The sequence below is a fragment of the Hyposmocoma kahamanoa genome, unplaced genomic scaffold (genome assembly GCF_003589595.1).
Source record: "Hyposmocoma kahamanoa isolate Upper Pololo Valley unplaced genomic scaffold, ASM358959v1 84, whole genome shotgun sequence".
NCBI lineage: Eukaryota > Metazoa > Arthropoda > Insecta > Lepidoptera > Cosmopterigidae > Hyposmocoma > Hyposmocoma kahamanoa.
In genome coordinates this window covers 5539843-5566715 of record NW_020654229.1, presented here as the reverse complement: position 1 = coordinate 5566715, position 26873 = coordinate 5539843, and the positions used below count along the sequence as shown (strand labels likewise).

Below are 26873 nucleotides of genomic sequence, written 5' to 3'. Positions count from 1 at the left end.
TGTCCATGGCACCCGCGACACAGGGTTTCCCTAGTGCGGGCCTATGTTGAGTGTGTGCGTTATTAATTATTTATAATTTATTTCATTTCATAATAATTTATTAGACAGGTACCAAAATTTATCAATTGTATAATCTTCGTTACATAATCTGTTCAAATCAGACGTTATATGTATAGGATGCATTTCTACATTGAAAACATACACATGTTAGAACAAAACAGACAGCATTACATTGGTCTGTGCCAAACACGGGAATTGAAAATACGTAACGTCATCTTAAATGCCGACTGTGTCCATTTCGCAGTACATGAGGTCCTTTTTTTCCATTCTCTAAGCCGACGACGCGACGAGTACCAAATAGGTACTCGTCGCGACATCTGGTGTAGCAATAGGTACTAAATACCCGACTATGTCGTCGCTCTCAGCAGTCCTCTCCAGTTACTGGTCCTAAGGAGCGCTGGTGCAGTGATCTCCCACTCCTATCCAACCCATCAAAACGAAATTATTCATTAAGCTTTCATATGATATTAGTAGCCGCAGTATTCTATTATTGTTATTAATGAACGAAAACATACAATTAAATTTTTATCTTTCTCTTTAATATAGTACTTATAGCTTTACTAACCTTGGAAGTGGAGCGCTCCGCGATGCGCTCCTGTGAAGCGAAGTTGTTTATAAAGTGTAGTATGGAATTCAATGAGTGCGAAAGAGAAATTTCTTTACGGCGCGAAAAAACAGAAGATTTCCGTGCCGTGCAGCAGATGCGACGACTGCACTTCGCCTCCGCGCGCTGTTGCCAGTTTTATTTGTCAGTGTTGTATTGCAAAAAATAATATTATTCAATCGTTGTTAAGAAGCGTAGTATTGTTTAGTGGCATTGTTTAAAATGGAACAATATGTACATATAAAGTGAGATTCCTTTTTAACCGACTTCAAAAAAGGAGGAGGTTCTCAATTCGTCTGTATGTTTTTTTTTGTATGTATGTTACGCGAAAACTCCGGTATTTGTGAACCGATTTTCATGATCCTTTTTTTGTTGGAAAGGGGGTACTTCCATAGTGGTCCCATTTTATTTTGAAGAAAATCATCCATCTCAAAGGGTGGCTGTTCACGCATGAAGATTCATTTTTATAAATAGCGCCTAACTTTAATTTAGGAGCAATTACTTTAATGATTGATTTTGCTATTTCTCCAATTCAAGGCGTTTTTCTCTCAATATACTTTGAGTAGTGAGAACCGATTTTTATTATCTCTAGTGTCAAGTCCTGTATAGTGGCGAACTAGGGGATATTTCAATAAAACTTAGCAAATAGACGTAATTCCACGTACTTTTGAGAACGGTGTTTTAGTACTCTGTACTGATCATTATTTGTTTAAAATATGTATAGGTAAGTGAACTAACACTAAACCTTCCGCGAGCCGCCTCTGGTTGTACCTATGGATGCAAAGCATAATAATAATAAATATTAGGCAACATCACCTACGTTGCTGATCCCAAAGTAAGTGTCTCTGTGGCCGAACTGTTACCATACCGGACTGAAATATCTGTATGGCCTACATTTATTTCTCTCATGAATTTGGGGTTGGCTATGTGTGTCCATGGCACCATGACACAGGGTTTCCCTAGGACGAGGCTATGTCGAGTGTGTACTTTATTATAAATAAAAGTAACTAAAGCACTTGTATTTAAATTTTTATTGAATTGATACTCCACTAGTTTGTTACAGCTAAAAAACCAAATACAAAGATGCGACGCAAGCACATAGAAGAATTCGTGAGGTCCGCTGGTTCGTTCCGGGGCTTAGTTGGTATAGCGTCTGGCACTGTATGCTAGAAGATGTCGGTTCGAATCCGGCCGGATCGAAGGATTTTTTCCCCCGAGTGTTCGATCTTTGTATTAATAATTAAAATAAAGCACTTGTGTTATGGAAATTGGAAACAACGACGGTAGCAAAAACTCCCATATAATAAGGCAACACAGAAAAGTTAAATTCCTACATTGATCCGGAGATCGAACTATATACTTCGTTTCAATCTATTTTAAACAAAAAGTAAAGAAACAAGTCACTGACCCGACCATAGATGATGATTTTAGTAATGGCCAATTTTACTGCCAACTACAAATCGATTAATTAATTGAATGAATCGTTTTGTTTAATTGAGTCATATTAGCGGTTTTCAATACATAACCTATAACAGCATATTTAAAATTTCCGAAATCTTAATTTCAAATCCTAACACTTAAATACTCGTTTAATTGCGATTGAAATTTTCCATTTACTAATCGATTACAAAAGTTTAATTGAATGGACTGAATATTTTTTCCGTAGAGCACTATGCAACCATAGACCATTCATACATCTTAATTAAAAAATAACCTCACTATTTGACTAACATTTTCAAATACGATTTTACGATGCTATTCAAATGAATATTGTTGGAAAAAATGATGAAATATCAAGTCAAAATCTTCGAAATATACGTGTGTGTGTGTGTTACTTATCCGATTTATTGAGTGATTGCTTTAGAAATTAAACCGTTTTGTTTATATTTCGTTCAAAATGGATTGGAACAGACTATAGGGATGCACATTACGATTCGATTTTTATGAAGATCGATTCAAGTGTATAAAAACGCTTTTTTTGAAAATGGAGTAAAAAACTAGTTCATTGAGCGAAATTGTTGCCCGCTTGCAAGCAGCTAGTGATTGCAGTCGATAAATATTCTATAGACTATCGATTGAATGTTGGTCACGCTTACTCAATAAATAGCCGAGCTTGTTTTCTTTGAATCATCACCGGCTCATTAGTCCAACTGCTGGGTACAAGTTCATTTGAATTGTCAATTTTTGTAAATTCATACATACACTGTATTTAGAACTATGTCTATTAAAAATACAAGGAAGAGATATAATTTTTTTTTCATTTTAATTCAACATAGACAATCAAATCCGCCTTTTCTTATTAAAATGTATATAAAAAAAGGATTTCGACAGAAAAACGCAATTAGTAATCATTAGAACGTCGTAACATTAACAATCAAGACATTTTTGGAAAAATTTTACCTTCTTTCACAATCTATCGATAAAAGTGTCGATAACAACTACATGCCTATTTAAAATTTTATGAAAACTGGTCCTGCAAATATGCTTATTAACTATGCGCGGGCGACACTATGCCGTGGATCTACGAAGATGCGCTCCGAGGCTGTGACTGGCGTACTACAGAGACTGTTGAAGAATTCTTTAGAAGCTTTGCAGCGGGGACTTGTGCAGTGCACGCATCTGTCGAACAAAAAGAAAATAAAAAGAATCTCGTGACAAATTTGGACGACCACACTCTGATTTGTTTGACAGCACGTTTGGATGTCTGATGTGTGAATAAAGGAAAGTGTTTAAACCAATGATGCCTGTGAGTTCAATCCTGTGAACTGTATTATGTTTATTTGTTTGTATGTTATTTGATGTTTTTTTTTTTGCTGTTTTTGTTTGTAGTGATTTGGATTTATCTGTAAAGCTACAAATGTTAAATGAATGAATAAATAAATAAATGAATAAAAATAAATGACTCGAGTTGTGCCTGGTGGTAAGCGACACGCCTGTCCATGACAGTTGCAGTGCCACTCAGAGCTTTAAATTGCAAAGATTTGAGGGGCATTGCCTAAGTAATGCTCACGTTACTGCTTGGCGGCAGAAATAGGTAAGGAGACAGTACATCCCTCGACGAACTCTGCCCTTAAAAAAGTACAATTTCAAACTCACTGTGTAAGGAACTGTGATGATATTCGAGGCCCCTGTTGTAAATGTGTGTTGACCACATCGACTAACGTTTGGATGAATATGGGATGGTCGTTGGGGGTAGCTGCCCTTTCTATTTGTACTACACCCGCCTGTCGAGGAAAATAAAACACCGTTTATTATCTATTCATCTATTTCCCATACAGGGCGTCTCACGGCCATGCCACATGGAGGAAAAGCGCCTTAAATACCGTAGATAGAAAATTTTATAGATTAATTTTGATTATAAAATCAATTCGTACTACATTCAAAGATTTTTAAATAATCGCCCGTCTGAACAGGGAATCGAACCCGCCAAATGTGAAAAAACAAAAGGGGTAATGTTATTTGATCATCAAATATCTCATTCATTCATATACAGCCTGACTTCACCCACTGCTGGATATAGACCTCTAAGTTTCTGTGCCGCTCCCCACGATCCCGTGCTAATATCATCCAGGTTCGCCCATCTCGCCGCTAGACGCCCGACGTTCCTGTATCCAGTCCTTCGACGCCACTCAGTTATTGCCTTAATCCATCTGTCATCTTGTCTCCCTGATAAGGTGCTCCACTTTAGCTTCGTGATGCGGGTCCCCGCGTCCTTTACCTTAGTTCGACTTCGAATCTTGGGAACACGGTCTATAACCTTGATACCGATCAAGACACACTTCATGGCTCTCTGTGCAACTCTCATCCTATACACAGCCTCCTGCGTGAGCGTCCATGTCTCGGCACCGTAAGTCATAGTAGGCAGAACACACTGATTATACAGACGGGTCTTCAGACATTGTGGATTTTTAGCTGACTTAAGAATCTCGTCCAACTTGCCAAACGCGGCACACTCAAGCTGAATTCTTCTGGTGATCTCCTTCATTTGATGCTCCTTGCCAAAAGACAAAATATGTCCGAGATAAACGTATTGATAGACAATCTCCAACATCTCACTTCCAACTGTGATACTTGGATTTGTGACGCTGGAGATGTTCGCCATAACCTTAGTCTTGGACATATTCATCTTGAGGCCCACCCGCATAGAAGCATCATACAGTTGCAGCGTCCTCTGGAGATCGTTAAATTTTTCAGCGAAGAGTACCAGGTCGTTTGCAAACCGTAAGTGGGACAGGAAGACTCCATTGATGTTAACGCCGCATATCGTCCAATCAAGTGTTTTTACTACGTCTTGAAGGATAGCAGTAAACAATTTTGGCGAAATGATGTGTCGCTGCCGCACTCCCCTTTTGATTGGTACAGGGTTGGTTAGTTCATGCATTCGAACCTGTAGAGTTGCATATGAATATAGCTCCCGAAGTACATCTGTGACGGTGTGACCTCCTCACACCGTCATCTCACCTCTTTGTATCGCCTCTCTCCGCTTGTATCCTATCATTTTTTTATTTTACATGTATTTAAATTTTAAATTTGAATTGTTCCATCTTCCTTCAGTTTCTCATTTTGTTTTCGTACCACGGTCACTCCCAGGTCGACCGCCACAACAGTTGGAGCTGTTCCAAATTCCATTTACTAAAATCTTATTTTTGATTCTTTAGCAAGTTATAATACAAAACATAATACAACAGTCGGAGCTAAAGAATTATCAAAAATTTGCTGCAACACATCTATGTAGCGATAGTCGATGTTACAGCGATGAAAAGATATCTAACTAGTGTAAATGTGCACTTTTATAAAAAAACATTTTTTTTAAATATTTTTTTAATGTTTGATTTATATATTCATTGTTCCGTCTATATTAGTTGATCTACGGATAAATTATAAATGAACTTGATTTAAGGGAACACTATTATTATGATTAAGCATACTAATTAATATTTGGTATTCAGAAATGATATTTTATCCCCCTTTTTACTTAGGAAATGAAATCATTTCATCTCTTTTTTATTATTTTTTCATCATCCCAGAAAATTTGTAGTATAATTTTCCCCGTATTTCTGTATGCTGCAGAGACATGGACGCTTCATGAAATTGAGAGGATGAAAATAGACGCTCTGGAAATGTGCTGGAGAAGAATGCTTGGGGTATCGTGGCCAGAGTTTCGTTCAAACGTCTCAATTCTCCAAGAATTCGGCATTAAACAGGGTCTGTCTCCTGTGGTGCAAATTCGCATCCTGAAGTTCTTCGGGCACCTCTCAAGACGGAGCTCTGACTCCATAGAGCGTCTTGTCGTGCGGGGCACTAGACCGTGCGGAAGGTCACCCATGCGATGGACGGATCAAATAAAGTCTACAGTGGTAGATTCTTTGCATGAATGCACGAAGGAGTCCACTAACAGAGAGAGATGGTGAGATATCGTGGGGAGAGCCTTAGCCCCCAACAAACATACTCCGTGATGACCACAACCGTTCTGTTAAGGGTGCTACGAAAAAGAAGATAATAGGAGGATAAAGTTTGTACAGTACCTCTTTGGCAATCTCGTCGCAGTATTCAATATCAAGTTCATGTAGAGTTTCTATATGTTCGTTGACAAACGCTATAGGGACTAGAATCATGTGCTTGTGGCCTTGCCTGGAGTACAGCTGAAACAACACATATGTTACTCTAATTGTGCTTATACTTCGTTTTTATTTTGAATTTGGAAAAAACGTAAACAATGGTGCAGTGATCGTAAATCTTTTTCTTCAAAGTACCAATCATAGTAATAGAAAACATTTTTTTTTATGATAACAAGTGACAGGGCGAACAAGTCGTGCGCTTGGTGGTAAGCGACACGCCTGTCTATTGCGGTTCTGCCCTCCTTGACATAAACGACGCATTTGCATTTTGGTATCTTTTGAGTTGTTGGCACCTAAAGTTTTTCTTTTCTTTGAAAAATGACAGTTATAGTCCGTCCAACGATTTATTTTACTTTTGACAGCTCGACTATTAATCAATTAGTGATGTCCTAATGCGTTACCGATTCGATTTTTTATAACAATCGATTTTATTAATGAAGTAGTTTTAATTGTTTTAATTCACAATTAATTCATTGAACAAAGATGGTTTATAACATTGACTTACAATTATATGGACGTCGGGTCCGCGCTAAAAAGTGTCCGAACTTATAGGGCGTTAAAATCGTATACAGAGCGTCATTCACACTTTAGTCTTCGTTTGTTCGACTGACAGCGAAGCAAGCAAAATTAGACAGTACTGCGATGACATTACAACTTAAATTCAACGTTTTAGCTTTTTCATATTCCTTTAAATGTCACTACGTTTAAATAGGTTGACTTGGGACATTTTTTTCGTGGTTTTTGTATTAGACCCGTCGTCCATTTATTTGTAAATCAATGGTTTATAAAGTAAAAAAGTTTTAATCGATTTGGCACATTGACATTGTTAACATTATATTAGGTATTAATAAATGGAGTAACGTGCGACTTCGGCGGAACATTAAACCATTAAAATTTATTATGTTTATTGCAAATTCGCAAAAAAAATTTAATTGGATTGATTTCAATTAAATTGAATTGGTTTTCTTATGTTTTACAAGTGGCGTCTCGGTCCTATAGGGTCCTGGCAGAATACCAGGGTCGCAGACAGCCGCGTCATTTATGCTGAATCAACGCCTTTTCATTGCCATGGCCTCCAAGAGAGATATTAGTAGAACATATTACTGTGTTACATCTAAGTTAATGTCTGTATCACGTGTCTGTGTATGTATTTGTCATGGTGGTGAATAAAGATTCTATCTATGATTGCTTGTCAATAATTATGGAACTTCATTGGCACGCTTATGTCAAAAGTGTAATAAATAGTTGGACAATAAAACTGAAACTAAACAATATCCGAAATGACGTCACACCCGTACGATTACTCGAACTTCTCGACCGGCAAAGGCCACAGACGTTATTCAGAACACAGTTATCGAATGAAACTTACCGAACGTCCCATTGTTTACAAAGCAAGAATGTGATATGGAAATCTTTTATTTTAAATAAAATCTGGATTTTGTTCAAGTTTATTAATTTATTTTGATGCGAGACTCATGCATACCTATAATCTATAATAAGGGTGCCTACAGCTCCGGTACCTATCTGGGAAATAGGGAGGATACTGTACGTGCACTCGAGGCGGCTCCGTTGTCGACCGATTCGATTTGATATCGTACGGTTTCTTGTCATTTTTATTCACAACACCCGAATCAAACGTCAGAACTGTCGTAGTCGAAGCCGAACCGCTACCGAAAGGCTATATGGAAATCTCTATGAAGTCTGGATTTTGTTCCATTTTATTAATTTATTTTAATGCAAGACTTGCATTCCTATATTTTAGACCTTTAAAGTTTTAAAAATGTATACAAAAGGATTTAATTTTTCTTATAATCTATATTCGCCGACTAAGTCCGTAAACTTTGTTGGATTACGATATCGTATCGGACTCGAACGTTTTAACTCGAATGTTCTGAATAGCTCGGAAAGTGCTCTTCGATTCGAGAACGACATCCAATCGAACGATTCGGTTAACATATCGAAAAGTTCTGAATCGGGGTCCAGAATCGACCCCCAGATACGTTATTAAATCAATTTCACTTAAAAAATCTCGATTACGTTAGTTATGATAAGAGCGGAGTTGCAGTGCCAGAGCTATAAATCGTAACGATCTGAGGGTCACTGCCACTGCGCTCGTCACCCTGAGACATGAGTTGACAAGTTCCACTTCAAAACCGAAACGCAAATATGGCGTCAGAAATAAATAAGGTGGCAATACTTACCCAGACGAACTCTTTCACAAAGAACTCTACTGCTACTACAACATCGTAAGAATTGATATTAAATAACATTTACAAATTATACGATAATGTTATTTACCTTAATAGCATCATCAGTATAGGGCTCGAGCCAAGGCAACGGTCCCACCTTGGACTGCCACACCAATCGATGTGGGTTGGGAACTTTCAATTGAGTCATCACTTGCGATACTGACGCCGCGATTTCGTGTGGGTAGGTGTCGCCTCTCGATACTGCCTGGAAGCCATTTTTTATTAAATATCATAAATCATAAGTATCAACGTACTTTGCAAACTTTATAACAATTAGCCAGGCAAGTATTACTTAAACTTAACCCAATTACCTATTTATCTACTTAAATTCCAATTAGACGAGCATACCGTGGGCAGAGCAAGATAAAGAGAATTGATAAAAAATGTTCTTTACACCTGCTATCAATGGTTGCCTAGCAACGCTTTGTTATTAAACATTTTATATCGAATTGAGCTACAGAGTGTAGATGTTTATAGAGATGGGAAAAACTGTTTATATTTTTAAACGTTAAGACGTGCTTTTTTTAAAAAGCGTAATTTTCTAAACGCTTTTTAGTTTGAATCCTACAAAATCGTTTAACGTTTTTCACGTTTAAGCGCATAGACTTTTATGTTAAAAAAAAGTTGCAACGTTGTGTTGATAGCGAAAAGCATGAGTAGACCACTAACACAAAGGTTCTAAGATAAGTAAGTTTATTTGTAAAACACGAGTTTTATTTTTATCTATAAAATTATTATTCACGTTGACGAATTAATTTGTTTAGGAAACATTGATGCCGGGACTTGAAACATATGCATATTGTAAAAAATCTATATGGCTATGGGGTGGAATTGCCTGCCTGCAGACTGGATCGAGCGAGAGTGGATAGGCGTTATTTAGGTGTGCACGCTCCATCGTCGACCTCATCGTCACTTTCCATCAGGAAAGACAGAGGTCAAATACGCACTTACATTTACACTTACGCACTTACATTTACTTGCATACAAAAAATCAATCAAATTGTTGAGTATTGAACTGACCAACGCTTACGCTTAAATTGAAAAGCGTGCTTATGTACTTATTTCAAAAAGCAAACTTTTTAAGTGCTTTTCGTTTATATGCCCACCACTAGTCGTTTACACCGTACAGATGCCACGTACATTACTGAGACACAAACACTTTTGTGTGTACTTGAAAGATAAAGAGATGAGACGAATTGGTACAAATATTTCGTCAAAATAGATAGCACCTTAATAGTTGATTTCATTTTTCAATATGCGGGCAAACAAGTTCGTAATTTTATAAGTTTAACACCGACTATACATATATATTGTCAGGTTTGATACGTAATCATATTCGCAAATGCACAAATGACCTACTCATCTCCCCTCTACTCCTACCCTAAAAAAACGCACTGATTTGAATGTAAGACATTCCCCGTTTTGACGCGATGTCACCGTAGCAGTTGTCCAACGGCAATACGGAAAAAGCATCTTTACGGAAAATCATCCTAGCACATCGTCTGTCTGTAAGAGGCCAGAGTGAGCGGCGCGACAAACCCCTAACACCTGGGCATACGCATAAAGACCGGCGACCGGCGCAACTGCTGAGGGAGCAACTCAAAGTCAGTCAGTGCGTTCACCTACCCCATTTTGGCCCCGTCATATGTGACTACAACTGCCTCAGTGACCGAACGATTTCTTTCTGCCACAGATTCGATTCTCGGGCAGAAAGGAGTCTTAATACGTCCTGCATTTATTTCTCTCGTGAATTTGGGTGTAATTTGTAGTTTCTTTACGTGTGTCCATGCCAAACGCGATACAGGATTGCCTAGTGCGGGGCTATTAGTGTGTGCGTAAAAAACCTACCTTCAACGGCAGACTGTGGGCTGTGAACAATATGAGCACATTATTGCGAAGTTTAGGGTCGAAAAGCGTCAGTTTCTCCCTTATACGTTCTGCGAACACTCTCGCCAACAACGGGTGCGAGCCCCAACGCTCTATGATACTGAACTGTATCGGTGGAACTTTGCTGGAAGATAATTTATTATTTATTCGTCAACATACGTTACAGTAGATACATTGAAATACATGGTGATAAATAAACTTATGGTGACCCTCTATGCTACGCCTCAAGGCATACGAAGTAAATGAGTATAAGGAACATAAGAATTATATACAATTTATAAAGTCTTAACTTTTACAACATTACGTTGTCAATATACAAATAAATATGACGATTCTACAAACTTAAAATATTTTGATTAAAATAATAATTGAAAACATCAAATTACTTTTTAGTATTCAAATACTCATCAATAGAGTAAAATGTTTCATTAACAAGGTATTCAAATAAATTTCTTTTAAATGTCACAATATCCTTAATGTTCCTTATGTCAGATGGTGAAATTTTGGCACTCATTATTTATTGTAAATATGTTTACACGGCATTACAGTTCCATAACCAATGCGCCGTGAAAGCAAACTAATTAAAAAAAAACAATAAAAATGAAAAAAAAGAAACCAAAGACTGAAATAATAAATTAAACTATAGCACTATAGTTGACTCACTATCATCCATCGCTTCACAAAATCTCATTATAATTATAATAAATACTGTTACATATAAGGAAAACTAAGTAATATATATATATATATATATATATTTATTTATTTATTTATATATATATATAGACTAAATTGCTGGTTAACCTTTAAGTACGGACATGTAGTCTCACACGCTCTGCGAGAAGTCAATAAACGAACGAAAAAGAGTCGGCAAACGAACGTTTATGCGTGGGCGGGTGTCTGTCGAGAAGACTCGTAATGCTCTGACACATTTTACCCTACACACGCCTGTCCTCGTTCATAATTATCTCATCTACAGCAGACACATGTTTTCGTGGCTAAATCCGACAAAGCTCTTGTCGTGTACAAGACCATTCTCATCTTTTCTGCTGCAGACACGTCGAATTTCTTATCGTGTACACGCGCCCCCCTCACTCATGTAAGTAATACCTATTAAAAAATTATTTGTTTTATTAAACAAAAACGCATTCTCATATTGGAGCCTGTGAGGTTACATGTCCAAGGTAGTGTTATAAAAATAAGATGTCCATACTTTAAGGTTAAACGTGATAAAAATTAAGATATAGTAATTTCCATTGTAGTTTTAATAAAGCAACATCGATGGTTAGTGATTGAATGAATGAATGACGTCACTGCAATTCCACTGACACTGTTTTGAAACTTAACTGCCATTGCAAGTAGATTTTAGCACAACAAAAATTTTTTTTTAAATAATTGTTTAAACTTTTTTAAAAAATACTTTCTTTTTTTAAATAATAAATAACAAAAACAAAAAATAAATATTATCACAATTACTACATAATCTCAATGGAGTTACAATGACTAGTGGTTTAAAAAAAATAGCAGAACTGGGTCCTGTTCTTAATTTTTCCAAGTCACGGGGACGAACAAGTCGTGCGCCTGATGGTAAGCTACATGCCTATCCATAACAGTCGCAGTGCCACTCAGAGCTTTTAATCGTAAAGATCTTAGGGGCACTGCCACTGCACCCGTCACTTTGAGACATAAATTAACAAGTCCCATGTGCCTGTAATTACACCAGTATATTATTATTATTATACTATGGACCTCATAAGAAAGCTCAAGGTCACTCAGCGGGCAATGGAGAGACCGATACTCGGTATTTCCCTACGTGATAGAATCAGAAATGAGAAAATCCGTAGGAGAACTAAGGTAACCGACATAGCTCGAAGAATTGCTCAGCTGAAGTGGCAGTGGGCGGGGCACATAGCTAGGAGAACCGATGGGTATTGGAGTGGAAAGGTTCTTCAATGGCGACCGCGCACCGGACAACGCTCAATGGGTAGGCCCCTAACCAGGTGGACCGACGAGCTGATAAAGGTCGCGGGAAGCCGATGGATGCGGGCAGCGCAAGACCGATAGTCGTGGAGATCGTTGGGGGAGGCCTATGCCCAGCAGTGGGCGTCGTATGGCTAAATAATGATGATTATTATTATTATACTCGTACACTTACCGATTTTTGTAGAAGTCAAATATGGCGTTCATACTCGAACCTGTGGTGGCGCAACTGTACTGTGGATATTGGGAAAATATCACCGCCCTCTCTATTCTATCCCTAAAAAAATTAGAAAAATAAATCTCAAAGTCAAAATAATCTTTATTTCACAAATAAGCAAATTACACTTGAAATCGTCATTCTTGATTAAACTTTACAGCTCATTCGTAAGGTAGATTCCCCTGAGAAGAATGAAAGAGAAACTCTAGGGGTTGCTCATTGTAAATATTATAGATCGTGACATCCGAGAGAGCGAAAGGGTCACTACCAAGTCGCAATGGTTTGTTATTGTTAGTAAAAAAATATCGAATAATCGATAGTAACACTATCCTACATTCGATTTTCGATTTAGTCGTTTTCACCGAAAAAGAATCGAATATTGTTCCTAATTTAGTAATTAAGTACTTTTTTTTTAAATAAAATGTAAGTGCGCATTTGACCTCCTTCCTGATGGAAAGCGACGATGAGGTCGACGATGGAGCATGCACACATAAATATTGCCTATGCACTCTCGCCTTGAAAAGGCCCAAGTTATAACAGTCATAGACGTTATAACTTGGGCCTTTCATCATCAGGTCTAGTCCCCCAGTGATGGAAAGGGGAAAACGTAATCAAATCGTGTAATTCCATCGCACACTCTCAGCGATATATCCTGTAAAATACCGATAAGCACGGCGGTGTTCAAGGCTCTGCAGTTAATGAAATTTTCGGTGTCTAAACAAAAAGGTCCTCTATACTATGCAACGCAAAATAAAAAAAAGTCTAAAAATCTATCCTATTACTAATTTTATAACAATCAATCCCTTTTTCACTTCGGGACGCATACGTCTGTCACTCACTCGGCTAGGGCCCATTGAAAACCAGGGTCACAGCCTAGTCGTGGTTGTAACTTTATCTGAATGGGATCCTTTTGCATACACACAGCCGCACACATAGTACTACGTAACTTGTTGTTTAAATGTTGTTGCGCTGATTTTTTAGTTATTTTTGTTTTTGTTTATATTAGTCTCTTTTTGTGCCTTTTTTTATGATGTGGCGTTGCAATAAATGGTTTCTATTTCTATTTCCATTACAATATTGGATCAACAATCAAAATTTGATTGAACAATCAAAAAGTGAGGTGTAGTAACTAATTGATATCAACAATCGAATTATTTCGATTATGTTTATAATCGAATATATAGATTATTTTTAGTAACTATTGTCCATCACTACAACCAAGGCAGCGACGTGGCGTCGACTTCTGTCGCCCGGGAACAACCTTAAATTGACTGCCCCGTCTATTTTCACGATTACAAAAGTACTTCGTTCGGGCAGGCTAGACTCGATTGTGTTTTTATGTTCACCTACCGTTGCTATTTTTGTGTTGTTCGAGATATAGTTTTGTCAATTAGAGGTACTTAGGTGTATTTATTTTCTAATTTTAAATTAAAAAATATATATTTTTACTAATTAAGGTTCGGCCGCGCTCACCCCCGGCGCCCCCATTGCTAAGCCGCTCTGGGCCATAGCCCCCTCTGCACCCCCATGCTACGGTATATAACCAGACATAGAGACGAAATGTCATTTAATTTGTTTGAAAACTATTTTGCTATATCATTGCTGTGACAACTGCGCTCCGATTGGCCAGCCCGAATGCGAAACAATTGACGGGTGTCGTCAATTGTTTCTCTTCAAATCGACCAGTTTAACTTAAGCTTAGCTATAATGGACGAAAATTGAAAAATTACATATTTAATTACCGATGAAATGAGATTCCGTTTGTTTTGTAATTAGACGTTTTGCTGTTTTTCCCACGCCACCAAATAGAACAACACGGCTTTGTTAGAGATATTATCGTTATTGCAATAAATACAGGATATTTTTGGAATATACGGAGACGTACAAACAGGTCACTTGTTGGCGCTGTACTATTTCAGCTTTCTAATTTGTGATTTCAGCGCAAACGAGAGTTGATATTTAAAAGTGATAGAAGGCCCATTTGCCTAATGAGTTGACAGGGATGGATGGCCCTTATACTTCGTCTCTATTTCTGGTTATATACTCCATGGCATTTAACAATGGTTGTTTCAATATAACGCACATGAAAATAGTGGAATGGAGAAAACCATTATTTGCAGATAACGGTGCGCATGTGTTCAGTACAGAATGTAGGCAAAGGAACTTACTTTTCTATCTGTTCAAATGTTTCTTCAGTAAACGGGGGTACATATCTAAACGCTACATAGGGCTTGTGTGGAGCTGTCAATTTTGATACTTTGTCCAATTCTTCTGTTAGCAATTTACCTAAAACACAATGAGTAAATAAATCGTCTCTCCATTCACAACGTCTCGTAGTTAAAATATTTGTAGGTGACGTATTGATCAGTAAGGTGACCATATTTTTTTCCCCCAGGGCGCGACGCCTACGCCTGTAAATTTATTGTTGTTTTGAAAATAAATCACATGTTTATGATAGTTACGAATGCTTTCGCACCATCTTTTTAAATTATCACGTGTTCTATTTTGTTATAGCGGGACCTTTTCGAGTATTTTAGGGACAGCGGGACACAAAGACTAAAAGCGGGACTATCCCGCTCAAAGCGGTGCTTTAAAGTGAACAATTTGTTTTCAGCTCTAGGAAGAACAGTCTTATAAGAATTTTGAAGTACAATAACTTGCCTTTGTTTATCATCTTTTTTTAGCGACATATTATTACAATTTTTAAAAAAGCTAACAAAAACAGTAGATCAATCAAAAGATCTCAGGTGCTAACTATTAGCGCTACCATGGATATATACAGACTACGCCCACTGCTTATACTAGATGTGACTCATTATATCATACACATTAAATTAAAAGTTATACTTAAGAGCCCATACTACCTCGCCTTGAATTCAAATTTTTCCCGTACTAATACGGTTCACTTAGCTTTAGTTGGCCGGCAAGGAGACTGGCATTATTTTAGAGTTTATTTTTTTACAAACGATATTAAAGCCGTTTGAAAAATGTATATCATACAGTATACGTGTTCTATTCAGTACAGTTATTAATGAATTACCCTCCGAATTAAAAAAAAATATCACGACAATTAATATAAAATCGAAACTTAAAACTTATTTCTTAAACAATTTAAATGCAGAGTAGAAATTACCACAGCCTTGCTTTTCTGGTCTTATTTGTTTTTAATTAAGAATATTTTATTTCTATAGTACAGTAGTGTAATTTTGTAGTGGTGTAGTTTAAGTAGTATAGGTATGTGTATACATATACTTTCATATATTTTATTATAATACCGTTTATGTTTTTTCGATGTAGATTAATAACAGCATTGACTCGAACCTTAATGGTTTTTAAATGTTGTAAAATTGTGATTGTAATATACCTTAGTTGATTGGAAATAAATTAAAAAAAAAAAAAGTTGATATAAAAAAATCATTAGTACAGCACCTATTGAATACAGCGGTTTTCTTGTAAAATTTCGAGGTAAGTTTGGGGTTTTTTTTCTATTGTGAAAGTTTTTAAGAATCATGTTTATATATCCTCAATTTTATTATATTTTTTTCCCCAAGTGATTGATTCAACAGTTCCGCTGTTATGCGGGATCAACCAAAGCCATTTGAGGTTGTATAAAATCAGGTGAATAACAAAATCAAATTTCCACATTTAATAACATAATGTAATCTGATGTCCGCTCTGGATCTCCAGTCTCTCAGACATCAGAGTTGGACGACATCCGACGACACGGCGGTCGGGGCTGGATTAATCGGGCACAATATCGCCAAGAGTGGAAGAAGAGGGAAGAGGCCTACATCCAAGATTGGATAATGAAACATCCGCCATGATGATGATCATGATGATAATGTAACAGCACTAACCTTGAGTTTGTGTCCATTTTAATATAGGCGACCCTCCGCCTATCTCTTCATATTTTTTGGTAACTTCAGGCGTTCTCCGCTTCGCTATCCATGGCCCTAGTTTATTCTGTACGGGCAATTGAATCATATCGCGATCTGTCATTATTCGGTGGAGATAGTCGCCTACCTGAGGAAGATAGTTCAGAAGGTAAATGGAATGCCATTGGAGTGATCCGTTTAGGTCTTTCACGTTGCTTCTCTACACTTGTTATGGACCGACCACTCCTGCAGAAGAGATGTTACGGATCGAACACTGGGCCATCTAAATAAATAGTCTTTATTATTCTTTTTCTTCTTGTTTCATTTGTCTGTATTCTGTTTCCCTCTTGTTTTAACCGACTTCAAGACGTGCGCCTGGTGGTAAGCGAGACGCCTGTCCATAGCAGTTGCAGGGCCACACAGAGCTTTATATCACAAAGATCTGAGGAGCATTGCTACTGCCGGCTGTCACCGTGAGATAAGTTGTTAAGTCCCATGTTTCACGAGCATCCCATATCAAACCAGAATGCAGTAATGCGAACATTTCTGTTTGGCAGTAGCAATAGGTAAGGTGACAGTATGTCCATGAACAAACTCTTTCACAAGGAGCTCTACTGATAATACTGGACAGTTGTTGATAGTCTTTATCTACACACATCATAAACCTTCTATGACGTGTTCAAAAACCGCAAATTACCAGCATAAAGATACTGTTTTGTTCATTGACTTACAAATAAATGGACGACGGGTCTAATACAAAAACCACGAAAAAAATGTGCCAAGTCAACCTATTCAAAATTTAAATTGTAATGTCATCGCAGTATCGCGCTGTCAGTCGAACAAATGAAGACTAAAGCGGAGTTTGACGCTCTGTATACGATTTTAACGCCTTACAAGTTCGGACACTTTTTAGCGCGGACCCGACGTCCATATAATTGTAAGTCAATTGTTTTGTTAGAACAAATTTCTTATCTGTGAAAATGTTATTATTGCTTCCATTGACCTATTGCTTCATAATAACATCAAATTCGATTTTATTATTACATTCAAATTTCGAACATCTCTGAAAAACAAAACAACTTGATTCGACGTAGAATCAGTCGTGATGAAGTTTTATTCGAAATGAAATGTCAATAGAAAACAATTTTGACAGCGTTTACACGTTTTAAATAAAAACTATGATTGTGTGACATGCGTGAGAAAAGTTTTTATTTGTCGCCATTTGGCCAGTCGCAAAATGCGGTTCCTGAACACATAATAGAGAGCTTATAATATGTGCATAGATAAAGCAGTGTATGTAACTGTACATAATTAAGCATTAAAACACTCGTGTGATGTTTTTTTAGATTACTTTTATAGATTATAGTATTGTATTAGACCAATTCGACACCAACCCCACATTACAAATGCATCAAAGACGCTATTCAGGCTATTTATAGAAATATTAAATATTACCTGGTCAGTGGTTTTAGGCCCGCCCATATTAAGCATTATGATTGCAGTCTTAGGTTTACTTGACTGTGATGTTGCGCTGTACGAAGCACACATCCATGGCACCTGCTTTATACTGCGATCTGTGGTTAACAACATAAAAACTCCATTAAATGCATTGACTTACAAATAAATGGACGACGGGTCTAATACAAAAACCACGAAAAAAGTGTCCCAAGTCAACCTATTTAAACGTAGTGACATGTAAAGGAATATGAAAAAGCTAAAACGTTGAATTTAAATTGTAATGTCATCGCAGTACTGTCTAATTTTGCTTGCTTCGCTGTCAGAAGGAACAAACGAAGACTAAAGCGTGAATGACGCTCTGTATACGATTTTAACGCCCTGTAAGTTCGGACACTTTAGCGCGGACCCGACGTCTATATAATTGTAAGTCAATGATTAAATGTTATAATTATGTATCGAGTTCTTAGGTTTTCGCGATTGATACACATAGGAAATGAAACTATTTTTCCGGTCATGGTCACGGTTGACTGACCATGTCAACCGTGACTGACCATGTCAACCGTGACCATGGGACCTGTAAAGGGCCCGAAACGTCGGTTTGTTTGAAAAAACAAATATACGCGATTTAAATCCGGAAAAATAGTTTCATTTCCTATGTTATAATTATGCTTCATATTGAGTGCTAAGGTTTTCATTATTGTTACACACAAGAAATGAAATTAATTATCAGATTTATATTGCGTATATTTATTTTTTCAAACAAACCACGACCATACAGGTCCCGTGGTCAGCCCGATTTAGATCCAAAAAAATTGTTTCATTTTCTACATTACACTACATTTAAATTCATTTGAAAAAGGTACGTATTGTAATTAATATTTTGATGAAAAAAAAATGAAAATAAGAAAAACTTTGCAGGCATTTTTCTCCAAAACAGAAAAGTTTATTTCCCAAATTGATTCCACTGGGAATTGAACCCGGTACCTCCTCATCTAGCGCCCACCAAGGTCGTTGAATAAGATAATAGTGTAGTTAAATAAATCATCCTTTCGACGTTTCGGCCAGCTTGCACTGGCCATGGTTACGGACTGACTGACATGGTGACGCTGACGGCCAGCGCAACCAGGACCCCTATTCAGAACTCTTCGATATTTTAATCGAATCATTCAATTGGATATCGTTCTCGAATCGAAGGGCGCTCTCCGGGCTACTCAGTTAAGCGTTCTATTTGGATTCAGATGCGATATCGTTATCCACCAGCGTTTACCGAGTTAGTCGGTGAAGTAATAATAATAACGCACACACTCAACATATATAAATAAACATATAAATAGATTATAAGAAAAATTAAAATCCTTTTATTTCCATATTTAACTTTATTGGCCACAATGGTAAAGGCGGACTAAATGCTAAAAGCATTCTCAACCAGTCAACCTTTGAGGAAAACAAAATTCACCAACACGGTAAATTAAACAAAATATTAAATTAATAACATAAATGTAATAAATATTTCAATTTTAATTAATCATATATGTATATAACCAACAAACCTAATATATACATATACAATAACTGAAGATAATGATGATTATCGCTGTGACAAACAATTTAAAAGAAGCCATTTAGAAGACTACCTTTAGGAGACCTTCTGTTGGAGAGCATTCCAGAAATGTGTTGAATGGAAAGTGAAGGAATTAGACATGAAAGCAGAATGACAGAGGTATAGAGAGTGAAAGAGAGTTAATGGAGTCACAGAGGTACTGAAAGTCACATTTCAAGTATTCTGGATAATAAGGATTGAAACCAATGGAGTGCAACTTGTAGAGTAAGCTCTTTTGCCTGCATTGACGGATTGGGAGCCATTTAAGCCATTTTATAGAATTTAAGACATTAAAGGCCTAAAATTAGGAATGCATTAGTCTTGCATTAAAATAAATCAATAAAAACAAAATCCAGACTATTTAAAGTAATAAGAGATTTTTATATAAATTCTTGCTTTGTAAACAATAGGATGTTCGATAACTGTGTTTTGAATAATGTTTGTAGCCTTTGCCGGTCAAGAGGTTCTGTATTTCTGTATCGTAAGGTACTGAATCTCCCTCGTTCATCGCACAAACTCACAGAGCACTATATTCACAAGGAGCACTAACTGGCACTAGCTAATCTAATCTGTTCTTCCCCTTTCTTTCTTTATTAATTCCTCCAATATAATTTAGTGTTGTCATTTTGTTCTTTAATCGATTATACTCAAGTCAAATCGGTAACTTATTTAAATGTGACAGTTATTGCAAGTAGTAAGCATTTTAAAGTGAATAATTGGCTAATATAACTTCAATTAACATCTAATGTTAAAAATTTTTTTAATTTTTAAATTTTATCAGTAGGTTGTTGATACTTCTATGAAGAGAAGCAGTACGCTGCAACTACATAGAAAGCACTTGGGAAACACAATGTAAAGATTTTTTGAGATGCATATAGCAAGACAGGTTACCCCGTACCATCGAGTATATAACCAGAAATAGAGTTGAAATGTAATTTAATTTGTTTGAAAACTATTCTGCCAAATCATTACGGTGACAACTGCGCTCCGATTGGCCAGCCCGAATTCAAAGTGCTTGACAGGTGTCGTCAATTGTTTCAATTCAAATCAACCAGTTTAACTTGAGCTTTGCTATAAAATTGCAAAATTACATATTTAATATTTAATTACCGATTAAATGTGATTCCGTTTCTTTTGTAATTAGATGTTTTGCTGTTTTTGCCCCACTTAGTTACAGATATTATCTTTTACACATAGTTACAGATATTATGTTTATTACAATAAATACAGAATATTTTTGGAATATACAGAGACGTACACACAGGTCATTTGTTGGCGCTGTACTATTTCAGTTTTCTAATTTGTGATTTCAGCTCAAACGAGAGTTGATATTTAAAAGTGATATAAGGCGCATTTGCCTGATGAGTTGCTAGGGCTGGATGGCCCTTATTTCGTCTCTATTTCTGGTTATATACTCGATGCCCCCATAGGTACTATCATATTCTGATATTTAATTTTACGGTAAGCGGCGTTATTATCCATGAACTGGTTAAAGAAATAAGTGTCTATATCTATGCAAATATTATCTTTTATAAAACAAATTATGCGCATGATAATTTGCTAGTCATCCAATGATATAATTATTTACCGATTACCGATGAAAAAGTTACAGTCACAGTCTAGAAATTATCATTATTATTAAAAATTAAACAATAACAAAGAAGAGAAACTCACAAATTGTTGATAACATCCTGTTTAGAAATTATTAATCACGCAAAATTACAAGTTTATAAAGTTTGAAAAACGCTGTTTCTCGCACTTTGTGAATAATACACCATACGAAAATACTTGTAGTGATAAATTAATGATTTTATTGTAATTTGGTATTCTAAATAGCTGTTGAATAAATAAAAATTCCGCTAAATTATAACGCAAAACAATGCACGTAGAATTTCATGAACTGATCTTGACATAACTCAGTATCAATCACCAACTGATGAACTGACATTCCGCGAGTGAATGGAACAAAACGGATGAATGAATGTTTATCAAAGGCGCGTATCACTTTATCAATTTAATAGTGTCACTTGGACTTTTAATCAATGTTGCTACAGCAAGGAAGTCAGATATGCCTCAGTTCCATTCGGATAATAGAGCTGAGGCAAATCTGACTTCCTTTTTCATTTCTGAATTCAAGTCTTGGAATACTAGTATTTTCAAAAACCAGTACCTACAACCAGTATCTTACCCTTAGAGCATATAGGACGGGAGGCGCTATTAGCGTTATTTCTCGAACATAACTTTCTGCCACTTTTTGAGGGGTACTTAGAAAAATTCCTACGATCGATTACAAATTATGTTAATAAAATAAAAGCTTCCTAATGGCAGATTTGAACCGGAATGCCTTATTGTCAAATACATATATATTAATTTCTTGATATTCATTATTAAATTTACATTACTTTTTGGGTCTTTCAGTTATTTTTAACTTATATTATGTTACATCTCCTTTGACCTTTTAGATAAAGAAGCGAAAAATTGCGCTATCGTGAACTTACAATGATGCACTCGACGTTATAATATAAGTTCAGCATTAATAAAAATTGAATACCTACGATAATTTACTGTGTTTTTTCTTATTTCTTCCTCTTGTTTTTAGCTGCTGGCGAAGAAGCAAAAAGCAGACCGTATATCAAATATTCGTTGCAACTCTAAACATGGAAAAGACGCGATAGCCTAATGATTTGTCCTATCACCTCCCAAGCAGAGGCTGTGGGTTCGAATCCTGTCACGTACACTTAAGCTTTAATATAAAATTCAGTAAGGATTTATTACGTTGTTAACAAAAAAATCCTAGTCAAGTCAATATACATTTCAAGAAATATTGTGTGCTGAAGTTACTCGCGCCTGAAATTGCACTTGTACCGAGTTACAGAAACCGGCAAACATCTTGAACAATTGAATTTGCAGAAATTCATTTCAAGTCTTAAGAGACTATTTTACCTCAGCTCGAATTCAAATTCCTCCCGTACTAATTCCGTAATAATAAGGTTCATTTTGCTTAGTGCGAGCGGCAGCGATACTGGTTTTTTATAATAACCATTAGAACGTCGTAACATTCACAATTCTAAAATTTATGGCAAAATTTTACCTTCTTTCACAATTAATTGATAAAACTGTCGGCAACAGCTACATGACTATTGGAAATTTTAGAAAAACTGGCAATATTGCAAATGTCATTTTACTCTGTCGTCAAAAAAGACAGATTTGTATTTTTTACACATACGTCTTATTATTACTTTATTATTTATTCAGGCCATTCCACATAAAAAAACACTACATATTAAATATCGAACATAATAGCTTAAAACTAGTGCTTTTACACAGGAACATCACTGCAATGACAACAATGTACAGTCGGTGCCCTCATTTAAGTATCCACCATTTGTACTAAGTGCTATACAAATAGTGGGTACATAAGTGAGGGCACCGACTGTACATTGAAATATTGACAAAATGATTGTTGTTTGAAATTATGCGAAGACAATTATAATTAATCCATCTATCTATGATATCGACATAGAGTAATTGATTTAAAAATTAAAACATAAACTTCAGCGAATTTACTAAGTATAGCACATCAGCTTGGCACTTTTTACTTTGGACCGTACTTATCGTAAGCGGCATAGAGATGGATTTAAATCTTAAGTGTCAAGGGTGATGTACTCTGAGTTTCTCGAAATTTATGTGCGATTTCAAATTCAGCATTCAGCTTTTCGGTGAAGAAAAACATCGTGATTAAACTCTGCACGTCCTAGAAGGCCACTCCTTTTTCCTCGTCTATTTCCCCGTTTTGCAATTTGCAATGGCACAAACACAACCGCGAAGTTCTACCATACCAAAATAAAAAAAAGATATACGTGTTTGGTTTTTTAAAAAGTAGTCTGTGGTTCCACTTTTAATTTTTAAAACTTTGTGTTTGTTTTGGTCAGAAATAGAAAATAGAGTTAACAGTAGAATTTAATTAACGGGTTCTTTTCGTAAAACGGTACTTCTAAGGTAAATATCTTATGATAACGGCTGTTTGCCTTTAGACTTAAATTGTCATTATTATCTTATCAGCCTTACATTTCAGTATTATTCACGTACATTATATTAAACAGGCTATTATTTAAGAACCATTTGTAATATTCAGTTACTCGTACATTTGTAATATTAGATAGTTGCTTTTTGTTTTTGTAGAAAATGAAACCGATAATTATAGTGCACGGCGGTGCAGGAGATATTCCCAATAGTAGGGTGCAAGGTAAATTGGACGGAGTTAAGGTTGCAGTAACCGCAGGTCAAGAGGTCTTAAACAAAGGTGGCAGTGCTCTTGATGCAGTTGAGGCAGCAGTAGTGTCTATGGAAAAAGACGACAACTTTAATGCTGGTAAGTTGTGAACAATTGATTAAATTTCCTAGTTCTATCACGTTATCGTGACTTATTTTTATTTATCTTTTTTTGTTTTAAGTTTTATAAGCTTTAGTCGCAATATAATTACGCACTGTTAATACAAATAGTACAAATAGTGTATTAACTCAAAAATAGGACTTTCTCAGAATCGACGAAAAACGAATTACTCACTTCCCGCAAAATCATTAAAATTTATATGTTATAGTTTATTATAGACACTTAAACATTTTCTCAAATATATTTACCAATAAAATGGAGAAATTAATTTCATGTTTTTGAATAAGGATTATTTTGGCCAGAACTAGCTCACATAAAGTCTCATATTGTGTTAAGTAGATATCTTTTGATTGTTTCTTACAATATTCTAATGATGGTTTTTTTGAAGTGTCGAGAATCAAATTTTACGTTCAGTAATGATATAATATTCGATTTCACATATTTTGAGTTACAACACTGTTGTAATAGCAGTGCAATATAGTACTACATTTTAGGTTTATTTATTTTGTTTCTTTTTGTTTACTATCAAAATGTATCCATAAATATGAGTACAGCCCATATCCATTATGGACTACTCAATGTCCACTAATTTACTTGCATGCTGTGTTTGTCTGTAAAAAAATGTGCAATTAGTATAATACTTACCCTTGCAATAGTAACCACTCATAATGTTGTTGTAACAATTGTTGATGGACCTTAATAAATACATAAAATTTAACCATCTTTATTGGCCATCCATTAGAACCGGTATTGGGTGGGTCTTGGATCCAAGTAAGCTGCGGCTAAGGTGTTTGATATATATAATATTACCAATAAAAATGTATTCATACTCATAGAATTATTTTTTCTTTGGTACTTCTAGGATATGGATCAGTTTTAAATTTGCAAGGTGAAGTAGAAATGGAAGCCAGTATGATGAGTGGCACAAATCTTGATGTTGGTGCCATAACACTAATAAAAGAATTTTCACATCCTATAAGCATTGCGCACAAAGTGTTGACAGACTCCCCTCACTCTTTATTAGGTGGTGAAGGTGCAAAGTTATTTGCTTTAGAAAAGGTACACATATTTGTAGTTCTCCAAAAATGGAAGTAAATTAATTTGCTACTCCGTGACCTTAATGAAAGTTAAATAATGCAAAATAGCTGCGCTTGTGTTGAATATTTTCTCATGCAGTTAATTATACCACCCTCCCTCCACATATAATTAATAAAATAAATAACACAAGCGCAACTACAGTCACAAACCACCACCAAAAATATAAGGCTGTTAATCGCTGATGCTCGGCCGAAGAATGAGCTCATTCAGAACAGTTGGTATATTTATACCCCTACCCCCAGTGTTACTATTGTTGAAACTCAAAAATACTTGCAATAAAGGTGATGATGCAAAATTAAATTGTTCATTTATTATACAACCCCTGTTGTTGTAGCTAATTATTTCCATCTGTTTTAAAACACCAAATAGGTAGAGTAGCAAATTAATGTACTTCTATTTTTATTACCATCGACTTCCACAAAGTAACGCCTGAATCTATTAATTACCTAATTAATTTTATTATTTTTTTAAAATCATTAATTAATAATACTTACAGGGTTTTAAAGTTGTGCCCTCAGACTCTCTGATTAGCATGAATGCCAGAGAAGCACTGAAAAAGTTCTTAAAACATGGAGAATTTGGTAGGACGGAGATTGGACCTGAAGATGAAGTAAGCATTGGATTGATGTAATTAAACACAACAAAATTACAAATATCCAACAAAATTGATTAACTTTGAAAGGGAGGAGTCGGCACTGTAGGAGCTGTGGCGATTGATGCGGAAGGGCGCGTTGCTGTAGCCACTAGCACAGGTGGTATGAGCGGTAAAGCAGTTGGTCGCATTGGCGACACACCTCAGATTGGTAGCGGAACTTACGCAGATGATAAAATAGGAGGTGTTTCAACCACAGGTGAAAGTAACTTAAATTTATGAACTAAATCCTATAAATATCATGTTGATGTGATTTATATCTTTCATTGTTATGGTTTTAGGGCACGGCGAATCAATTCTTAAATTCTGCTTGGCTCATAGTATTATCAAGCTCATGGAAGGTGGTGCTGATGCAAACACTGCGACGAGAAATGCTGTCAATGGTATAAAGAATATTTAGAAAAATACCTACATAATATTTATTACTAATTTCTACTCTATTATCAATAATAAATCTAAATTTTAGCAATGACGGCACGTCTGAATAATACGGCAGGTGCAATAACTCTTTCCAATAAAGGAGAAGTTGGTGTTCATTTTAGTTCAAAAAGAATGTCATGGGCTTATGTAAAAGATAATAAAATATTTTATGGTATTGAACATGGACAGGTGTTCGAAGAACAGTGTAAGTAAGTAATGCTAGTTGATATGATGTTTATTAAAAAAAATTAAGACACAAAGTACTTCCAAGTATGAATACTTTAATATCATTGTGATACATTGTTTTAAATATTTACTTTGGAAATCAATATATTTTGGAATTTACACCTGTTATTTCATTGACTTCTAAACTCGTGTCGTTATCTAAAGTGGTATTGGTGTTATCAAGGATCATTATGATAATGAAGGTATTTGTTGTTGTTTACGTTAGTTAACTAGATGGCGCTCAATCTAAAAATAAATAAAATGGTCTTGGGGCGTCTGTCCCACTCCCACAGTGTTAAAAAATCTTGGCAGAGAAGACGTTTTGAGTGGAGCTAAGAAACCTTGAGGATTAGAAACGTTGTTGCCAAAATTAATTTTTAACACTATGAAATCTTAATAATGAATTCGACTGTTAAATATAATTAAAATTTTACCTCGTTGGCATGTCGTTGAAAGTTCAATACCATCAAGACACATTATTGCAAGTTACGTTTTGATTTTATGCTGCCATCTAGCGGTTAATAGCTGAACGACGAC

At 35.9% G+C, this 26873-nt stretch overlaps 2 protein-coding genes across 2 annotated transcripts; one reads left to right on the top strand and one right to left on the bottom strand.

Annotated features, from left to right (window-relative positions):
* Positions 1–2997: 2997 nt before the first annotated feature.
* Positions 2998–18048, bottom strand: LOC113234496 (ferrochelatase, mitochondrial). The gene is made up of 9 exons (XM_026469832.1): positions 17946–18048; positions 16473–16638; positions 14784–14901; positions 12574–12675; positions 10380–10542; positions 8581–8736; positions 6190–6306; positions 3761–3888; positions 2998–3283 (listed from the first exon to the last, which is right to left on the bottom strand). The coding sequence occupies exons 1-9, from the start codon at positions 18036–18038 to the stop codon at positions 3157–3159; spliced, it is 1170 nt and encodes a 389-aa protein (XP_026325617.1). The 5' UTR covers positions 18039–18048; the 3' UTR covers positions 2998–3156.
* Positions 18049–23733: 5685 nt separating this feature from the next.
* LOC113234424 (probable isoaspartyl peptidase/L-asparaginase GA20639) lies at positions 23734–26324 on the top strand. The gene is made up of 6 exons (XM_026469735.1): positions 23734–23920; positions 24804–25000; positions 25536–25649; positions 25722–25890; positions 25973–26074; positions 26158–26324. Exons 1-6 carry the CDS (start codon positions 23734–23736, stop codon positions 26322–26324), a joined length of 936 nt encoding a protein of 311 aa, XP_026325520.1.
* Positions 26325–26873: the final 549 nt, after the last annotated feature.